The 19,053-nt window shown below is 41.9% G+C and overlaps 1 protein-coding gene across 3 annotated transcripts in view; it reads left to right on the top strand.

The window, feature by feature from the left end:
- grik2 (glutamate receptor, ionotropic, kainate 2) overlaps positions 1–19,053 on the top strand; it is a 182,736-nt gene that overhangs the window by 129,701 nt on the left and 33,982 nt on the right. For 2 of the 3 annotated variants that reach the window (XM_068332727.1, XM_068332728.1), the window contains exons 11-13: positions 3,115–3,321; positions 6,430–6,653; positions 12,255–12,373. In XM_068332727.1, coding sequence (XP_068188828.1) covers positions 3,115–3,321; positions 6,430–6,653; positions 12,255–12,373 — 550 coding nt within the window. The remainder of the gene's footprint in view (positions 1–3,114; positions 3,322–6,429; positions 6,654–12,254; positions 12,374–19,053) is intronic. The other variant, XM_068332729.1, reaches the window with a different exon arrangement.

Here is a 19,053-nt window from a genome sequence, read left to right as displayed (position 1 = left end):
ACACCCCGGATGCGTCACCAGCATATTGCATAGTGTCAGTGTGAGAAGCCCTGCACAGAGTTTCTAATAAAAGTCACTAAAGCATTTTTGAGTTACAATAATGTTGGGAAAAAGTTTGGATTGTGAGATGTTGCAATGAATTAGGGGTAGATTTGGTAAAGACATCACCTGCCGGGGTCCTTGTTCCATCAGTATGGTACATTCATTTATTCATCTTCTTGAAATGAGATGACTGTAATTGTCTCCTCTTCAGCCCATTTTTCTGAAATATGGCTCACCTATCTGCTGGAGCCTACCCCACCTGGCTACAGTCAAGGGGCAAGGTCCCCCATAGACGAACAAACATTCATGCTCACACTCACACCAACAGACTTTTGGAATATTGGTGTGAGTGTGGAATGGACACGTTAAAAAAGCTGCATGGTTTGGGAGGTGGGAGAAAGTCGAGCAACCCACAGAGGACTGGGTTGCCCGACCTCCACTCTGCTGCACAAGACACAATAAAATATTGCACTTGTGCTATGCCAACACCAATGAGGCATACACTCCATCACCCTTCCCTCCCCGGGGAAGATCGGACCACAACCTAGTTCATCTCCTGCCTGTCTTGTATACAGGCAATCAGCTGTGTCTCGCACGGTGAGGAGATGGTCCAACGAGGTCAGAACAGAGCGGGATGAATTCTGTGATTCTCACAAGGAGGACATCAACGGTCTAACGAACACGGTCACTGGTATCAGGATGGACAACACGGTCATGTTCCACCAATAATGGGTACTCTCTCACCTGGAGAGACCTGGGAGCACTATGAGGATCATGTTCTTTGACTCCTCCAGTGCCTTCAACACACTACAAATGGCACTTCTGAGGGACAAGATGGTGCACACTGGGTTGGACCATCACCTCACAGACTGGATCTTGGATTATCTAACCAACCGTCTAGTTTGTGAGGACCTGGGACTGTGTTGTCTGCAGCACTGGTGCTCCACAGGGAACGGTTCTGGCTCCGTTCCTCTTCACCTCCTACACTGCAGACTTCTGCTACAACTCCCCCACTTGTCACCTGCAGAAGTTCTCTGATGACTCTGCAATTGTCAGCCCCACTACAGATGGGGACGGCAGGGAGTACAGAGAAGTGACCCAGGACTGCTGACTGGTGCCAGCGGAACCACCTCCTGATCAACACAATGAAACCCAAAGAGCTGCTGATGGACTTTCGCAAGAGAGCAGTGACACCGGTGAACATCCAGGGAATGGACATTGAGGTGGTTTTGTCTTAGAAGTACTTGGGTGTTCACCTGAACAATAACACGGACTGGCCCAACAACACCAATATGCTACACAAAAGGTGTCAGAGCAGACTCTCTCTAGACTCTATCTATGACATTGATTGTTAATAGTGACATTGTGGTACGGAAACACATTTAAATGAATTTATCAATACTCTGATATTCCTTTCTGGTGCACCTTCAATTTCTAGACTGTCCAAACAAATCCTGATGTGTTTTCTGTTTATACTGAAAGTTTGGATACTGCAGACTCTCTCTTATTGATCTGCGTTCCTTTCTTCTCTTTCATCCAGATTGCGTCAGTATTTTTGTAGCCATCCAGCTGCTCAGCTATGATGTAGTGATACATGAGCTACAAGGGATAAAGCAATATTAAGCACTGAGGTGTGTAGTCAGTGATGAAATTTATGGTTAAATCAAAAGTCAAATAGTTTAGATGACAAAAGAAGTGTAGATTGGGCTTTTTGAATAATATATCAACTGATAAACAACAGTATTGAAACTTTTCAATATTCCACTGCATTGTCATACAACTTCTTGCACTGCACCAGTTTTTCCATCCCTTGATTCACCTTTTATTTTTTCTTATACAGTACTCACAACTACTCACAATATGCAGTACTTCTTATACACCTTTGAACCGAAACATGTTTTCTACTGCGTACATAGAGGACATTTCAAACATTTCATATGAAATTCTAAGAAAACTATCACGTCTTGCCCTATTATTATATCAAGCATTTAATTTCTGACAAAACTTACATAACCTAATTATTGCTTTGCATTGATAAACCTTTTTTCTGTTTTACTGTGTAGATAAGTTGATTTTATGTGAATATTGACATGGCATAAGAACACTTAGTTCTGTACATGGGTACCACGTGTGTTATGTCTGATAGGAAAAACACATTTCCTGATAATATAAATGTATTTTTTTCTAGATAACAACAAAAATGGGTTGAGGTGTTATTTCAACCTTGAATTATATGTAATATACTTTCACATCAGTGCTCCTTCTTGTCTCACTATACAAAGCAGTAAAATTATAACACCCACCTGTATATTGTCAATACTGCAAAAATTGCCTGTATTTGTGATACTTCAGGTGAAATGAACTGTGTGTCTATGTCTTATGCACAGCCTTCTATTAAGCAGAATGTGTCAGAGCAGTAAGTAATCTTAAATGATTTACCTTTAAGAAGCAGCACGTCTATTTCGTCAAAAACACCTGTCTAACTATATATTTTTAGGATTTATTCATCAGAGAGAAACAAGGGAGTCATAGAAATGAGGGACATGTCTCAAGAAGTGCCGGGGCTAACAAAGACAGATGGTGTGTGGGGGGAGGCAGGAGGAGGGGAGAGGGAGTGAAGCGTGCAGGAAGGAGAGGAGATGAATACGGTGGAGGAGACGCTGGGTAGGCAGGGGGAGAGGAGCAGCAGTACGAAAGAAGACATTAGTAATCGTCCCAGCTGCTTGACTGAACAGAATTGATGCTCTCTTTTTTTGTGTCCGTCTTTCTGAATCCCTTATCTCACTGACGGAGTGGTTTTGTGACAGCTGGGCCTGGGCCCAGAGCCAAGCTTGAGAGGAGCACAGAATCATTGATACGGGAGATTATCTCCTTTTATGGTCACACCTCACCCTGCAGCCACCTTACCTCACCTCTGATAAGAAAACTATGTGCAGGCGTCAATGGCCTGACCGTTGTGTATGGGTTTTCACAAAACACACATCTGACACCCTCCTAGACAGGAATAAGCAGTAGAATAAAGAGTTTAACCGCTGCAAAAGCTCATTTATTCTCCGGTGTTTCACTCAACAGGAAGAGCCATACGTGATGTTCAAGAAATCTGACAAGCCATTGTACGGGAACGATCGCTTTGAGGGCTACTGCATAGACCTGTTGAGAGAGCTGGCCAACATACTGGGCTTCACGTATGAGGTCCGCCTAGTGGAAGACGGCAAATACGGTGCCCAGGATGAGAACACGGACCAGTGGAACGGCATGGTCAAGGAGCTCATGGACCACGTGAGTCTTCATCATTGATTTGGACTGGCTGACTTTAGGTCTATCACGGTCTATCTCTACATGTCCATCAGGGGGGCGGCAGTTGCTCAGTAGCCTAGGTCCTGGCTTGGGGAAAGGTTCAAGACAGCATGAAGTGTGAACTGGTAGCTCCACAGGTGCCAGTTCACCTCTTAAGTACTGCCTATGTGCCCTTGAGCAAGGCACTGAACCCCACAAGCTGCATACTCCGGCCTGTATATGTGTGGACTACATATAAAAAAAGAGTGAAAAAATAATATTAAATCAGGTTCTTCAATAGATGAGAGTTTACAGTCTGAGAAGATTATTCAGGTTTATAAAACTGTGGTCGTCATTTGATGGCTCGTTCATTTCTGAGGGCAACTATTGTTGAAATGTAAATCCATCACAATGACAACACAAAGCAACAAGCTGATGATTAGGAAGAAAACATACATTCATCAATACCAGGTGTGGTCACAGTTGGGTAGGCATGTTATTAATAGTGTGGTAGCACCGCTCTTTATTTAACCAAGCACAGGAAGAGTTATACTTTATGAACAAATGAGGACAAAGTTATTCTAAAACAGGTCACTGCAGCTTTAAGACAGAAGACAAAGGGAACGATCAAAAGAAGAGGGTGGTAATGACTCTGTTTGAGGGGCTAGTGATGCCACGGATTCAGCTGTGACTTCTTTCCCCTACAGAGCCTATTAAAACACACACAACAACCTATTCACAGTGTACATCACAACACCCCACAAGCACTCTGTTAGGGTAAACTGCTTGAGCACAGCCAATTGTCAATATCTGACCCTATTAGAAGAAGCACCACATTAGGTCAAGTCCCCTTTTGCTACTCCAGGCCTGCATTCAGTTCCTGTTCTTGATAGGTTGTCATGACAGATTGCCTCGTATTTAATGGGTGAAGGATCATCTCTCTTGTGAGATGATGCTCAGAGTTGGTTTGCCCTAGTTTTTGCAGAGGGTCGTGCCTGGACTCTGGCAGACGGTGATTGCAACAGACTCGGAGAAGAGAAAATGCTGAATTGTGCTGAACAAGTTGAAAAAATTCTGTCAAAGGTGTTGAGTGAAGTAATGTCTTGTGTGTCTGATGGACACTTCCTGACGTGTTTGTGCAGTACTGTTTCAAGTTGCTGCAATTGTATGTTTGTGTTGCCTTGTTTGTGGGCATTGCTAGAGCAAAATTTTTAAGGGACTGAAGGCCAACAACTTCAAAATAAAGAATATTTTGTAAAGAAGACATTTCTGCTACAATGTACTGTTCCGTTCTGTTTCTTGAAGTCATCAAGAAAGACTCTTCTCTATTTGGGCTACCGATGGTTAACCAGTTGCTTTGTTAATAGTTAGCAGCTGCTCAACTCTGAATCAATTGCAGCATATTTTAGAGTGTCATTAATTAGATTTTCAAAACAGTTGATTTGTAAGCAAAGAAATATAAATATTTTTTGACATGAAATGGAATGGAATATGTTTAAGTACAGTGAAATTGCTGACTTGCTGTCATCAGAACAGGACTGGCTAAAGGGCTTAATTAAAACCTGCAATGTTGATTTCAGATATACGTATATTAAGCCCCTAAAGGATCACATTCCTGTTGTTACCACCAGTTAATCACAGCTTACATCTCTGGAGCCTACTGAGTCTTTAGAAGTAGTGGTTGCTGTAATGACTGATACAAAAATGTTGTCACCTGTTAAATGTGCAGGAAAGGCCTGCACCTCAAACCATGGCTTGTTCTGTCTGGATGAGATCTTCTTCAGTTTTATAATGTTTTTTTCTTGTCCGTATATCATGTAGGGCTTGCTGAGCATTGTGCGACTGAGTATCACAGGAGGAAAACACACCAGACACTGTGTTAGACTGTATGAGTCCAAGTTCACACACTGGATGTGCCTTTCATAAAATAATGAAAGCCAGCAGCGTGGCTTTCAATAGCGTTAATGTAATACAATTATAAGCATGGTGTGACACTGTATTATCTAGTAATGTGGGTCTGATTCCTGCTGTCATTTGTAACTGAATTCTGCATCAAATGATGTAAAAACATCAGGATAGCTCTCTTTAAAAGGTTAAATACATGGGTCTTACAGATGGTGAACAATGTGTGTGGATCTGACTAAAATGTGGTTCAATTAAAATACTGGTTATACAGGTCTAATCATATTGGTTTGTCCATCTTTGTCTTCTCCTTTTTGGCTTTTCCCTTCCCTCCATCTAACCCTGTCTTCTGCATCCTCTTCTCTCACACCAACTACCTTCATGTCCTCTTTCACTACATCCATAAACCTCCTCTTTGGTCTTCCTCTAGGCCTCCTGCCTGGCAGTTCAAAACTCAGCATCCTTCTACCAATATATTCACTATCTCTCCTCTGGACATGTCCAAACCATCTCAGTCTGGCCTCTCTGACTTTATCTCCAGAACCTCTAACATGTGTCCCTCTGATGTACTCATTCCTGATCCTATCCATCCTGGTCACTCCCAGAGAGAACCTCAGCATCTTCATCTCTGCTACCTCCAGCTCTGTCTCCTGTCTTTTCCTCAATGACACTGTCTCTAGACCAAACAACATTGCTGGTCTCACCACAGTTTTGTTCACCTTTCCTTTCATTTTAGCTGAAACTCTTCTATCACACATCACACCTGACAGACATTAAAAGTCTACCTATGATTCAATCATGAGTTATTGCATTGAGCTGGCATCTCATTTGTGGTGTACCCTGTGTCTCCCCCAATGTTAGCTGGGATAGGCTGCAGTATCGCAGTTTAAGCGGCTGAAGTTGATGTGATTACCATCATCTTGTCTTAAAGAAGATGAAGCCTCTGAAGTGTGAATGTTCAACCTACGTCCATGTACATAAAGAGTGTAGACAAAGAAAAAAAAAGCTGAAAAAAAAAGAACAGAAAGGTGATTTTAGTGGTGTGACTACATTTCATGGGTGGACAGAGCTCTAAATTCATTGAAATTAACAGAATATTGTGTAAAGTGTTACGTAAAGACTGTTTCCTTAATGTGATTGCCTCCAACTGTCTCCTGAGCCCATGACTTACTGCTTGTCTCTCTTCCCTTTTATGTTTGCTGTTGACAGAGAGCTGATCTGGCAGTGGCTCCCCTCGCCATCACGTATGTGCGGGAGAAGGTTATCGACTTCTCCAAGCCCTTCATGACGCTGGGTATAAGTATACTGTACCGCAAGCCCAACGGGACAGACCCTGGGGTCTTCTCCTTCCTCAACCCACTCTCGCCTGATATCTGGATGTATATTCTGCTGGCTTACTTGGGTGTCAGTTGTGTGCTGTTTGTCATAGCCAGGTAACATGCCACATCAAATGATCACACAGTCAGACACATGAATCGCTACCATCGCAACAGGCTAATCTCTGTAATTACAGGATCTGTATTGTGAGCACGTTGACGGGGTAAAAGCTTCCTCGTCAGTGGCAATGCTGACACTAATAAGTGGTCTTGTATCAAAGTTCAGACTCAACACCACCGCTGTGGAATGTGATCAAAGCATGGATTACATGCATTTTTGCCACCATTGCAAATCCATGAAGAATTAATTTCCTTGTAAAATATCTGAAATATCATCCTACACAGCCAAATACCAACAGCAGTCTGTCGGACACCTCAACAAGATGCACAAGGGAGATGTTGTCAAGTTGTTTCATGCACAAAACCTTCCAATCCGTGGGTTTCGCCAACACTGTGCAAACTCTAGATCATGGTGCAAGAGAATGAGCAAAAGTGAAAGAAAGTGAACCCCAATCTCAGACTACAGTTTTTCCACGGTTTTCCCCTTCGTGGGACTTTGAGATTCTCCAGGTTGCAGCAGTTGCACTAATCTTTTATACTGATGTGTTTCCACTGGAAGTAGATTCCTGACTGCAAAGTTTACCTTTTGCATTTGTATAAGATGCCTGGGGACTTGATGAAATAGTATGTAATGCCCTGGGAATGACAGAAGACTGAACATCTAGGCTGCTGAGTTACTCCAGGCCTCCTTTAACACCAACTAGTAGAAAAGCCAGTAGAAAAGCCCAGGAGACTTTTAAAGCTACGCAGACGATGCAGTTCTATTAGTGGTTGAGGGTTGCATGAATGTGTCCTAGAGAGTGACTGGTTGTCCACTCATATGGATGTGCATATGAAAATGAGGAGTAGTGAGCTTAACCCTCCCCTCACCCTTACCCACCACCATCCCCCGTTCCCGTCTGGTCCCCAGTGTCTCAGCGTTAACTCTTTTCTGTCCTCACTTTTCCTCACTTTGCTTCAAAACCATCAGTGATTCAGAGATATTGTTGTTTTTCTCCTGTGGATAGTGTTTAGAGATTTGCAGCTTTAAACTGGCACTTCAGCAGATTAGACATTTTGTTAAAGTGAAATGTCTTTCTAATTGTATTTTTTGTTTTTGGATGTCAGATCTACTCATCGTATTTTCTTCAAACTTTTTCCAAAAATAAAAGCCAACAAGTAACTTCTGCAGAGATAACATATCGCTTTCAATGTGCTTAGTGAGAACACATCTGAAGACATATGCGTTCTAGAAATTGTTTGGAGTTTGATCACATTGTAGAAGTCTAGAGGTCTATATGGAGTATTTGGAAGATGTATTTTTTATAGAGTTAGACAATAATGATTGTATTTTAGATCACAAAAATATCTTATGTCCTTGATGTGTCTTGTTGCTGTGTGGGTTTCTGTGTGACCTGACCTCAACAGCACTAAAAAAATATTAGCTTTGCCTGGTATATTTATAAGAAATGGTGACCCCTCCATAGCTTTTTAGATCACGTTTCCAACACCATGAATCATTTGTCTAATGAAATGATACAAGAAAATGTATTGTATCCTGTTGTCATGCAAAGGCACTGAGAAGAAGGCATGTTTCAGCCAAAAACAAGGACCTTCTCAGTGCCTTTGCTCCAACAATTATGTGTTGATGGCATCTGCTTTAACTAGTGGCTTCTGGTTCTGGCAGTTTTCTGAAGCATAGTGAAGAAAAAATAGGAAGAAAAGTATGTTTGGTGAAACGATGCTCTTTTGCAGCCATGACAGAAGACTTTTGCAGTTAAAACATGTGTTCCAATGTTACTGGCAATATGTTTACGCAAGAAACAAAAAGCGGCAACTGTCATCTAAGTTGGCTCAGAATATGCACCTTTCTGTGTTAAATATCACAATAATTATGAATTTGGGTAAGTGTACAGATTTCCCCTCTTTGTTCCCCCTCTTATTTTCTTGTATAAAACAAATGCATGCTGGGCTGCTGTTGCATGTTTTTGCTTTAAGAGTGTGGTGCACAGGATTTGAAAAGGCATATTAGTGTGAAGAGAAACAATGGACATTACATTCATCAGCCGTGAGCGAACCTTAAGAAAATCTACAGTACATACATAATGTTGTCAGGTATAACTTGTGAAATGAGCTTGACTCACTAACTTCTGACTCACATACACTGAAGAAAAATTTCATGCAATACTTTTTTTTCTTCCCATTTTTCATGAGTTCAAAGATCTAAAATGTTTTTATATACACAAAACATCACTTCTCTCAAATATTGTTTACAGATGTGTCTAAATCTTCTTTGTCGACTTAATTGGATTGTTTTTTCTCTGAGATTTAAACCGAGAAAAAAATATCTGGAGACAGATGCCCCCAAAATACAGTGGAAGCACCTGAAACTGCAAACTGGTACAGCTGTCAGCAGCAGAAATAATGATTCCATGAATAAAAAATTTACAGCTCATTCATTAGACTGAGCAAGGCGCTGTCCCCCTTAAAAGGTGCTATGTTGGAGCGCACCCCAAAGTCGCTGCCCGTCATTCTGCCTCCCCTGTACTGTACTAATTTGCATGCCTACAGGTCCCGAGTGTGTTTTGTGTTTGTTTCAGGGGCCTGTACACAATGTTAAAGAGCACATGTCTTTAACACATTTATATGCATGTATAGCCTGAGTGAAAAAATGATTTCCCCGTTGGGGATCAATGAAGTTTAATTTAATCTTTAATCTTTAATGATACAATAAACTACTTGGTTAAGCCAGGTGCTCTGTATGAGAAAAGTTAACCTATTAGAAACTACACAGTACTTATGAAATTATATAAACTTTATTTTGTAAAAAAAACTTGCCTTGCCATACACACACACACACACACACACACACACACTCTGTTGACCGGACATTGCAGTGTGACTCATGTAGCTTGTGTACAATGGATCCATCTTCTCTTTTGTGACTCGGGATTGAAGAGTAACATTTATCCAAGCTCATATTAGCCTCACCCACTGAAATGTCTAGAATCGGGACCTTGTCTCAAAAAAAGGTTTAAGCAGTGTTCAGGTACAGGAAATGATGTTTCATTCAACCATCTAATTCATGAACTTCCTGTTAGAGAAAGATGATAGTCTGAGCTACAAGCAAGTTGGTTCAGGAGTCATGAATGTAACTGCTCCCAGCAGACAAGTCTTAGCCAATACCGATTTTCAGGTAGATAAGCACATGCATGTCGTAATTTGTATAAATAATCATGTTGGTGAGAGACAGACACAGGCAGGTAGGGTAGTTTCTTTCTACTATGTGTGAACTTAAGCTGCAGGCATTCACCGCAAAACAACCACGACGTGTGTCACAACCACAACGACTGTTGTGCTGCTGCACGGCCAAACATCTTCAGTTGCCGATGTCACTGTGATCAAGTGTTACTTAGTACCCATATGCTCCCCCTATGACATCACAACCTCTGCTATTGGTTCTGCAGGTGTAGGTACAGGTGATGAAACACTATCCATCCATTTGTTTGTAGAGAAGATGATTATAATTGCCTCATCTAAAGCCACGTATCTACCTTGTGAGTCATGGCTCTTCTGGAGCCTATCCCAACTGGCGGGGTTGACCTTCAAATTGTCATGTTGTCAATTTTTTGTCTCTAACATCAACTTTTAAGACAAAATGTGTACTTGCTGCCTAGTTATACCCCAGTAACTAAAAGGTGCCATGATTAAAACAAAAAAGAAGTCTTTGTATTGCAGACTAACTACTACTTCTACTACTAACTACTACTTCTACTACTAACTACTACTTCTTCATGTTTGATTTGGTTCTGAATGAGCTTATGACTTATAATTCCACAGCATCTTTTTAGAAAGTGGACAGATTTGCTTAGGTGGGCCTTTATTTCTACATTATATACAATAGAAATATTTAAATGCTCTAGTGAAACCTATTAACCTGAGCTAATGGGCTGTTGGGAGTGGGTCATCCCAGGTCCTGTGACTGGCTTTATCATATGTGTGATCACTGAAGTTTTCTGCAGAACGACCTGCCCCCAGATAATAGCCTCACATTGTTTCTTCGCCTCTGGTAAAAATCCTTTCCTTTTCACGGCAGCGTCTGCAGTGACCTTGCTCAAAGATTCTCCTTTTGCAGCGCGGATGACCTGAGATAATGTAAGGGCAGTGTAATTGGATCAAAATGACAGCAAACTTTGCCAAGCAGCTAACGCTGTGTTGTTTGGCTTAGAAATCCCCCTGACCCGACCGGCAGCGGTGGCGGTCCAGCCATCTACTCTCATTATCTAGCGTTGTACTGACAACTCTGCTCATCCATGCTCATGGTGAATGGTAATTTGCGTTTCACAACATGATTGGAGGAAACACACTCAAAGACCTCTAACGCAAGCGATTGGGCCACATAGAAGCGTATTTTCACCGCAAGGTCACGGTTTATCTCGACTCAATTTTGTTCTGTAAATTGACAAACAGAGTGAGCAGACAGATCGAGTTAAGGCTGAGGGTTCTCTGTGAGAAACAAGACGGACATGGAGAGGTCTTCAGCTGCACACTGGTGTTGAGTTGAAATGGAACGTTACCGCTAACCGCAACAAGACGGTCAAACCCATTATTCAATGACAGGGTACAGGTATGAGTCTGTATTGGATCAATACAGTCATGTATCTTCATATAGTGTAGTGTACTGCAGTATTGAGTCCACTGTACTTCCTCAAGAGGACAATAGATCAAAACGTTGACACATGGGTTGTGATGGTTCAATCTGTGTCATCCTTCATACAGATGTTATGTATCCCTGAATTTATTATTTCTGAATTCCTGTTCAGAATAAAAGGGGTGGACTAAGATGAGTCTGTAATTTAATTTGTCAAACAATTAAGTCAGTTTAATAGCACAAGTAGAAACAAGGCCAATGGTTTCCCTGCTTATCCAGCACAAAGCAAAGTCAGGTCAGGATGCTTAATTGTAGACCAATCAACCTTTACTAATTTAATGTCACCTTTATTTAAAATGACTAAATGAGAAATCTCTGTTTTTAGAAGTGTGTCGACTGAGGGCGGTGTGTGTGCGTAGGCTTGTGTGTGTGTGTGTGTGTGTGTGTGTGTGTGTGTGTGTGTGTGTGTGTGTGTGTGTGTGTGTGTGTGTGAGCATGATGGGAATGAACTGTTTGATCTGCTAGATATTATTGCTTATTCAAGATTATGAGGATTATTAGTTCTTCACTTGTCTGAAAACGGAGTTATTCCAAGAGCTCACTGTTGAAATTACTGGGGGAATTGTCGTAGATATGGACACTCCTATCTAAGAGTGAATAAAAGTGCTGTGGATTCTAGCCCACTTTCCAAGTACTGTTTTCCGTTATTATTTAAAAAAAACATCAAGGAAATCAGAGTTGTCTTTTTTTATGCTTAAACTTGACTGATTTGTTAAGGAAACTCATTCAAAGTGATCTTATTGGTTTGGGAAGTGCGTCTCATCTCTGCATCGACTAACAAACCTTTGTTTTCTCTCTTCTATGTCCCCAGATCAACAACTGACGATGATCCTATATCACTGTGTTCCTCCTGTGTCTCTGTGTCACTGCAGTAAACATATGTGTGTGCTTTCTGTTAATTGCCGCAGGTTTAGTCCCTACGAGTGGTATAACCCCCACCCTTGCAATCCGGACTCGGATGTAGTGGAAAATCATTTCACCCTGCTAAATAGTTTCTGGTTCGGAGTTGGAGCTCTCATGCAACAAGGTAGACGCCTCTGCCTGTCCCCCTTTATTCTAGCGGTCCCACTTTTTGCTGGGGGCAAACAGCACTCTTTGACTAGGCCCTTGACCATGCATGGGGGGCCTCTGTGCATGATGCTAGATGCTTCGTTGGTATTGTCCATTAGGATGGACTAAGCAGGATTTGAGTGATGCGATGTATGAATCAGGACTGAGCTCCTGCATGCTCCCTAACTCGTCCTCTACTCCCCTCCCCTCCCATGACCCCTTAACCTACAGCCAACAGAACAGGTAAGTGTCTCCAGAACACCTGGGTGGACCAAACGGTTGTATGTGAAAGTGAACTTGTGTCTCACCAACGCCACATCTTCTCAACTAGTAGGGATAGTTAGACAACAAGCAACTGATAGTTACTGAATGTTACCGCCACATTCATTGACTCTGCTTTGCATGATACTAGAGATTCATATTTAAATAAAAATTACTTCTAAAGAACCACATTTATGCACACTGGTGATTGAGAGTGCTACACAATCAAAAAACTTCAAGTGGTATCAAGTCATGCAGACTGTTCTTCTACATGTTCTGTTGTAGAATATTTGTCTTGGACATTCTTTCCTCCAACTAACACAATGAAAAACAATTTATTTAGTAATAGGATGGCAAGGTTATATGAAAAGCAAATACATTGTATCCTGGAGCTTTTCACGTATAAAGTTATATACATTTTCTTTAAATTTTCCAATGGGAAAATGGCTAATATCCTGAAATTTAATCTGCATATTGGCTAATTTTGACACCTTTTAAAAATGCTATTCTAAAACACATTGAGTCCAATCATTACATGTGACAGACACCACATTTACAATAATTTAAACTTTTAACTCTGCACACAGCGTCTTATTTAAATTAGTTAGAGAAAATGTATTTATTGAAGTTTATTCCAGGGATATAGAGATTGACTACTTAAATTTATGTATAACAAAAGAGAAAGCATTAATATAATGTCAATTCATTATAGTTTGTAATGATAGAAATATTCCATTGTAGTCATAGAAACCGAGGCACAAATGTTTAGCACTATCTGCCTACATTGTTTTCTCAATTGCTTTAGTCTCAATAGGAAATGCATTAGCGTCTGTGTGGAGGGTGAACACTACCATACAGTCTGTGTAACTGAACAAAAAGCAAGACTCTGCATGACATGATACTGTAAGTGAGTATGCAAATGAGGTTTCTCCTTCAGTCCAGAGATATGCCAACTCTTTCAAAGATTGCTTTAGACTGGTCGTTTTCATAATCATCTGTACTGAATGTTAATATCTCCAAATTTACTATGCTGTTTTCATAGTTCTATATTTCTTTGTTTTAGATCATGTAATGGCAAATATACCAGATATAGTCAAGAGTAGACGCTGGTTCAGCAGCTGAGATGTGAAGGGTTGACCAGTTTAGAAGATGTGGTTGAGGACCAGTAATCCCATGGGATTATATTGGACACACTGTTTAAGCAGAACTATGCTGATCTGCACTGTGAGAGGCTCCCCTGCCCGGCAGCTTGTCCCGCCCCCCAGGAAACAGTGGGATGTGCTGTTTGGTCATACGTTACCTTGGGTACATGACAGTCAGCCCCAACCAGGCTCTGCGTGAATTTGCTTATCTGAGCAGGTGGCGCCGCTTTTCTTCTATGGTTTCTTAGGTGGAACACGGTAAGAAGGATTTAGCTGGTGACGTGTTCCACTTCTGAAACCTTCATCTGATTGTCAGTCATGGTTCAGTACAGAATTTACAGATAAAATTACTGCTGGAGAAGTTTTCTGTTTGTGCGTGCTACGTTGTTCATGGTTGTGATTTGATGAATGGGCAAAGTGGTTGGCTGGTGGCCCTGCAGGGTCACTGAATTATTATCACTGAAACATGATGGACAGCGTGGATGGCATGTGGTAAGTAAGACGTCAAACATAAAATGTGTTTTTGGAAATGTTGTGAAAAGTTTAGATTTTTAAAGTCGACATTGAAATAGTTTTTTTTGGAGTAGGGTCAGTGATGTATTATTATTATTATTCCAACAAAAGGAAGCATCTGCCACAAAAACTCTACTTTAAAAACTTTAGGTGCATCAGACACATCTGGTTGATGTCAGTGCTCTGATTTGTGTATGAAACTGGGAAAGTTATGATTAATAAAAGGAGTGAGTCCCTTTAAATTCTTAAAAACAAGCACAAAAATGTTGAAATCAAGCCCAACATTGGGGTCATGTGAACAGACCCTCTCTTTTTTATCTAAATTCATGTTAAAGGTCAAGCAGCTGTATTTTGACCTAAATTATGAATTGATCGAACCATATTGAAAATTTGGTTCGATCAAATTCTTTTTATTTCCTTAAGAAAACTCATTTGAGTTTCCTGTAACTAAATCTGTTCATCCAGAGCAATTTGAAAACCATCAGCGAAGCATCCATCCATCCATCCATCTTCATCTGCTCATCGGTAGTCGGGTCGCTGGGGCAGCAGCTTCAACAGGGAGCCCCAAACTTCCCTTTCCCCGGCCACATCAACTAGCTCTGACTGGGGGATCCCAAGGTGTTCCCAAGCCAGTGTTGAGATATAATCCTTCCACGTGGTCCTGACTCTGACCAGGGTCTCCTCCCAGCTGGACGTGCCATAGGAACACCTAGGGGAAAAAGAAAAACGTGTTTTTAGATATGATTCCCAAGAAAAGGTTTTGCTCCCGAATTAGTGCCTTGTGGGACAAAGGAAGAAATTCTTATACACTAATCCAAGTGTGGTAGAAGGTCCCACACACTCACCAATAATGTAAATAAAAAAGTTCACTAGACCTTATTTGTTGCAATGGATGTTGATGGTATTGAAACGTCATGTCTGCCAATGCACAGTGTAGTTTTCTCACTGCTAGTACTACCAACATCATTGGTCTACCCACTGAGCCTGTGAATGGGTAGATCAACGATATTGGGTAGACCAATGATGTTGGTCTACCCAACATGATTGGGTAGACCAATGATGTAGGGTAGTATCGAATGGTATTCCCTGATATAATTCTATATTAGGGAATATCTCCTCAGTGAAAAAGCAAGAGAAGAGTGTAGCCCTCCATCTATCACTGCCTTCCATTCTCATGTCAACCAGTTGTTGGCTGCACCTGCGGTCACCTCCTGCTCGCTGATGCAGTCGTCTCACTCCAGGGACTATAAGAAAGAGAGAAAGTCGGATGAAAAGTGAGAGCTCACATTGAGTTGCTTACATATGAAGTGGAGTATAGAGTTCTTAACCTCTTTACTCTCTGACTCTGTATCAGCTTTCTCTCTGAGTGAATGTGAAAAATCGTCCTTTCAATTGCTTAAGCCGCTTGAGTAGAAAGGCGCAGGTCTCACCCAGACCCACCTTCTTACACAACACACCTCCCTCCTTTTCTATCATTCTACCCACACACATATGCCCCTTCATCCCTTTCATAGAGTCGACATAAAACCTGAATGAAAATGAGTTTCTCTCTTGTACGAGATGGAAGAGGGTGGAAGAAAGTAATCGATGTTCAGACAAGCCTTTAAGGCAATACTTCTCAACAAAATCAATTAAATATCATGGTTTTTAAAAATAAATAAAATGTAAATATGTAAATCATGTAAATTAAAACATCAATACCAGACTGACGGGTTGATTCTTGATTATTCCAAATTAAGGGAATGCACAACTTTGGCCACGTCCAATCCAATTTTATATTATCCTGTTGTATCACAGTATACTGGCAGGCCAGAGGTAATGTTGATAATAAGCTGTTTAGCTGATCAGATTAATAGCTGTGCCATCAGCTAACAGGCCATCAGTTCTACTAAGGCAGTCCTAATAATTAACAAGAAAAAGAATATTAGATTTCTGTCATTCATCTTATTCCCTGCAGTGTTCTTTGCCTAATCACCTGGATGGTGCTGCCCACTAGTCTGGTCTGGTCCTCTCTGAGCTCTGTGCTCAATTACTGTCTGCTTAGCTCAACAAGCACCTTGCAGATGAAAACTAAAATAAGCATCTGAACTTGCAGGCAAAGCTTGAAGACGGTTTACCAAGAGAAATGAAGTAACCTTTTCAGAACTGAATACATTTCTTGGTTTAGAGGCGACATGTTTTCAATATCTTAAGAAGAGTGAAAAAGAATATTGATTTGATTTTTGATTTTTAAACACATCTTTATTCATAAAAGCCGAAATACGAGACATTCACATTGACACAAAATCCAAAAGTAGATTCATGCAAACAGGAACTCACATTTCAAAAACAAGTAGGAACATAAGCAAAATATATGTGAATTAAACCAAACACTGACTGAACACAAGGTCCTCACTCAACACGGAACATAAGACACCTTTGACACTTTGTAAAAGTGACAGTGGGAGGTGTTAGCTCACCTCCTGAGAACTGCCGAGGTACCCTTGAGCAAGGTCCCCCCTACAAGCTGCACACTTGGGGGTGAACCTGTTTGGAGCTGCCCGCCACTCTACCTTCCACTGCGTTTAACTTGCATGCTTACAGGCCCCCTTGTGTGTGGTTGTGTTTGTTCAGGGGCCTATACAATATAGACTCAACAAAAAAATAAACACAACACTTCTGTTTTTGCTCCCATTTTTCATGAGATGGACTTAAAGATCTATAATTCATTACAGATACACAATAGTACTATTGCTCTCAAACATTGTTCACAATTCTGTCTAAATGTGTGATAGTGAGCACTTCTGCTTTGCTGAGATAATCCATCCCACCTCACAGGTGTGACACATCAAGATGCTGATCTGACATCATGATTAGTGCACAGGTGTACCTTATATACAGGTAGTCGTCGACTTACGACCGCGAGTGGTCCCAACAGATCGGTCGTAATTCGACTTGGTCATAAATCGACTCTTAAGTAAAAATTAAATCCAGCAGCGCTGGTTCTTGGCTGGGGGTCGTCCGGATCATCAGCTGGGGCAGCGTGTGGGTTGGTGGGAGCGGGAGACGATCTTTTCATAATCATTGTGAGCTTTGTCTGAATTGTTCGTTTCTTTTTCTCCTCATAAATTTCACGATATGGACGGAAAGCGTCGTTTGCCATCCGTTCAATCCTTGCAAATGTTTCTATGTTCTATGTGCATTTCTTCAAAGTGTGCACGGAGTTTAGTTAACAGGGAAAAGCCTTCTGACAAGCCTTTGGTGGTGAACATTTTTTCTGTTTCCTCCTCTTCTTTCTCTGCTTCTCTTCTCTCTTCTTCTTCCACTCTTTCTTCTTCCAGCGCGATCAGTTCTTCATACAGCGCGATCATTCATAAGTTCTCCAAGGAGAGGTTTTTTGCCAGTTTCACTATTTTTTCCCGAATCTGATCAAGTTCTTCGTCACTTTCAAATCCAGCAGAAGAGTTCACGTAACGCTTGACAGTTTTTCCATACGCCATTCATACATTTCTCCGTCACAGCCTCCTAAGCAGCCCAGCCCATCAGTAGTGGGCTGGGCTATTGATCTCACAGTGTGACTGAACAGCGTGTGTGCGGCGTGGTGACTGAAGAGAGCGCGGGAGTCTCAGAGCGTGAGTACTGTGGCTGGAGGGAATGCCCACGTTACCCGGACATTGTGGTCGTAAAGTCGGTCGGTCATAAGTTGCATAGGTCGTAAGTCGACGACTACCTGTACTGCCCACAGTAAAAGTCCACTCTGAAATGTGCAGTTTTGTCTCACAGCAAAATGCCACAGATGCCACAAGCATTGAGGGAGCGTGTAGTTGTCATGCTGACAGCAGGAGTGTCAACCAGATCTGTTGCTCGTGCATTGAATGTTCATTTCTCCACCGTGAGCTGTCTCCAAAGGCGTTTCAGAGAATATGGCAGTACATCCAACCAGCCTCACAACCGTAGACCACGTGTAACCACACCAGCCCAGGGCCTCCACATCCAGCAGGTTCACTTCCAAGGTCGTCTGAGACCAGCCACTCAGACAGCTGCTGAAACAGTTGGTTTGCATAACCAAACAATTTCTGCACAATCTGTCAGAAACCGTCTCAGGGAAGCTCAACTGCATGCTGGTCGTCCTCATCGGGGTCTTAACCTGACTCCAGATCGTCGCCGTAACAGACTTGAGTGGGCAACTGCTCACATTCGATGGCGTCTGGCACGTTGGAGAGGTGTTCTCTTCACGGATGAATCTGGGTTTACATTGTTCAGGGCAGATGGCAGACAGCGTGTGTGGCATCGTGTGGGTGAGCGCTTTGCTGATGTCAGTGTTGTGGATGGAGTGGCCCATGGTGGTGGTGGGGTTATGGTATGGGCAGGCATCTGTTATGGACGAAGAACACAGGTGCGTTTTATTGATGGCATGTTGATGAGATCCTGAGGCCCATCGTTTTGCCATACATCCATGAACATCACCTCATGTTTCAGAAAGATGATGCACGGCCCCATGTTGAAGGATCTACACAATTCTTGGAAGCTGAAAATGTCCCAGTTCTTGCATGGCCAGCATACTCATCGGACACGTCACCCATTGAGCATGTTTGGGATGTGCTTGACCGGCGTATACGACAGCGTGTACCAGTTCCCACTAATATCCAGCAACTTTGCATTGAAGAGAAGTGGACCAACATTCCACAGGGCACAATTGACAATCTGATAAACTATGTGAAGAAGATGTGTTGCACTGCATGAGGCAAATGGTGGTCACACC

This window comes from Antennarius striatus, chromosome 14 (assembly GCF_040054535.1).
Source record: "Antennarius striatus isolate MH-2024 chromosome 14, ASM4005453v1, whole genome shotgun sequence".
NCBI classification, from domain to species: domain Eukaryota; kingdom Metazoa; phylum Chordata; class Actinopteri; order Lophiiformes; family Antennariidae; genus Antennarius; species Antennarius striatus.
The sequence above is the reverse complement of the archived record's forward strand: the minus strand, read 5'-3'. Positions and strand labels throughout refer to the sequence as shown.